The sequence below is a fragment of the Pterocles gutturalis genome, unplaced genomic scaffold (genome assembly GCF_000699245.1).
Source record: "Pterocles gutturalis isolate BGI_N339 unplaced genomic scaffold, ASM69924v1 scaffold47420, whole genome shotgun sequence".
Classification (NCBI taxonomy): Eukaryota; Metazoa; Chordata; class Aves; order Pterocliformes; family Pteroclidae; genus Pterocles; species Pterocles gutturalis.
Window position 1 is genome coordinate 28,447 of NW_010142559.1, and position 2,452 is coordinate 30,898.

The 2,452-nt window shown below is 50.2% G+C and overlaps 1 protein-coding gene across 1 annotated transcript; it reads right to left on the reverse strand.

The window, feature by feature from the left end:
- Positions 1–216: 216 nt before the first annotated feature.
- Positions 217–1,265, reverse strand: MCHR1 (melanin-concentrating hormone receptor 1; the record flags this gene model as incomplete). The annotated part of the gene is made up of 1 exon (XM_010084403.1): positions 217–1,265. A coding segment is annotated over one exon (1,049 nt), but the record flags the coding sequence as incomplete, so codon positions are not given.
- Between the last annotated feature and the right edge of the window lie 1,187 nt (positions 1,266–2,452).

Here is a 2,452-nt window from a genome sequence, read left to right on the forward strand (position 1 = left end):
GTCCTCCCTTGCAGGAGTGGACAGAAGCAGCAGTATGCGGCATCTCATGGGCCAAGGGCGGTGTAGGAGCAGAGCCCTGCAATGAAAAGGGACGCACCTGGACTCTTGGAGGTGGAAGCTGGTAGTTCATATGCTTCACAAGAATTGCCTGAAGCTGCTGCTTCTCCATCGGCTTGTGGATCTGAAGGCTTTTTGCTGCAATCACTTCAGAGTGCCCTAGTGAACAGCCACAGTCACAGGCAGTGAACGTGGGGAAAAGTCTTCCAGAAACTGGGTCTGCTGGGTGGATTCTGGTGCCAGTTTTAGACATACACTAGCCTCCGTCATGCTGTTATTGTTGACAGAGCTGCTGTTGCGACATGGTTCTTTTGCAGGGCGGATGGCCACTAAGAACTGGCGTTTGAAGGTCTCGCTGAGGGCAATATAGAGGAAGGGATTGAGGCAGCTGTTGGCATAGCCCAAGCTAATGGCAAAGTTGTAGGCATAGAAGAAGGCCATGGATGGTGTCTCGATGCCGAGGTGAACCAGCTGGAGGATGTAGAAGGGAGCCCAACAAATAAAAAAGGCAGAGCAGATGGCAACTGCCATGCGGGTGACTTTCTTGGTACGTATCCGGAGGCTCCTCTGGGGCAATGGGACCACAGTGGTGGCCATGTGCTGGAGGATCTTAAAATAGACCACACAGATCACAATCAGTGGCACAGCGAATGCCAGCATGAACTGGTAGAGGGTGAACCAGTAGATATCGGTCTCTGGGTTGGGAAGCAAGAGAGCACAGCGGACAGTCCCATCCTCCAGAGGCATGAGACCTGCGTACATCCACACAGGAATGATGGTCAGGAAGGAGAGGAGCCACACCAAGCAGATAACTAGAGCTGCAACACACGGGGTCCGGACATAGGTAGATTTTAGAGGGTAGACAGTCGCCAGGTACCGGTCCAGTGTCATCACTGTAAGGATGTTGGTGCTGGTGATCTGACTGTTGGTGTCCAGGGCAGTGATGATGGTGCATAGGGGAGCTCCAAAGTACCAGGAGCCATTGCCTAGGAGCTGGTGGATGAGGAAGGGCATGCCCAAGAGGAAGAGGAGGTCCACAATGGAGAGGTTGAAGATGAAAATGTCAGGCACAGTCTGTTTGCATCTCAGCTTCTTCTTCTTGACGATAGTGTAGATGACAATGAGGTTCCCCACGATGCCCAGGAAACAGATGATGCTGAAGAGACTGGGCATGATCACGTTGGTGTACGGTGCTGGCTTCTCTGCTACTGCCAAAACAAACCAGAGCCATGAGTGCAACCCAGAGGCAACCTCTTTACATCTCTGTGTGCTTGCCCTGTCCTGCAGCTGGATCCCCCTCAAAGATGTAGCTCAGAACACCGTTTAAGACCCTCTGCCATGCTTGGAGAGGCTGAGCTGGGGATTTGACACTTTCTCCTCTGACACCCAATGCAGGCAGCACACCACCCAAATCTGGCCGTGTGTAGACATCTTTCCTCAAGTTTCCTCATGTACTTCTGACCTGAAACCTCCCCAGCTCTTTTTGGGGGACTCAAGTGAGGCTGATGTGCTTCTGCACTTGCCAGTGTCTGACAGGGAGTGGATAGTAACTTTTTTTCCAGGGAGTGCTGGGTGTCCAGCCATTTTGAGGGGAGTGGGTGGGGCAGCAGGTGCTTTTCACATCAGGAGTAAGCCTCTATGTCCACAGTCTGGATGTACTCAATGCTCAAGTTGTTGTGTCAGAAAGCTTCAGCTTGTCTGTTGGGTGGTTTATCTATTGCACAGTACGAGACACAGAGTTCATTGACCTTGCAGGCACATAACTTGTGCTTATCTGTATTGTGAGATCTGGGATCGTACCCTGGCTGTGTCCCACCTCTGTTGTCAGCGCTAGGTCAGAGCATGCATTCCTTTCAGTTTTCCTTCCCTGCTCCTCTCCCTTTCTCTAGTTTATTTTCTGGAAAGAAATCCAGGTGTGTGTGGCCAGACAAGGTTCTGGGAGTATGTTCAGAGTGGCCCTTCAACAGGGAGTGCTGTAGTTGTACATGGAGAAAAACACGGCTTAAAGCTTCTGTCTCTGAATTCTGGATGGAGATGGATTTCCAAGGCAAAATTCTTGCCTGATAACACTTAGCTTGTTAGCACTGATGCTCCACTGTTGCTCCTTGGGGTGAGAGGGCCAAATAAACAAATTCATGTTTGCCTTCTCCCCAGCTCAGGTTTAAAATCACTTTTTGAAGCCACAAGCCCTCAGTAAAAAAACTTGGACACAGAAGATGCTGTCTAAGGCACCGATTGTGGTGCTCTGTTCTGCAAGGCTGCCATGTGCAGTGTGTAATGGAGTCTGAAATCACCCTTCTCAGCTGAGGCAAATCTCATTTTCTTTCATTACTCCTTTCCCATGAGACCTGTTGTTTTTTCTTTTTTTTTCTAGGGGAAGGCTTTGTGTGAGTTA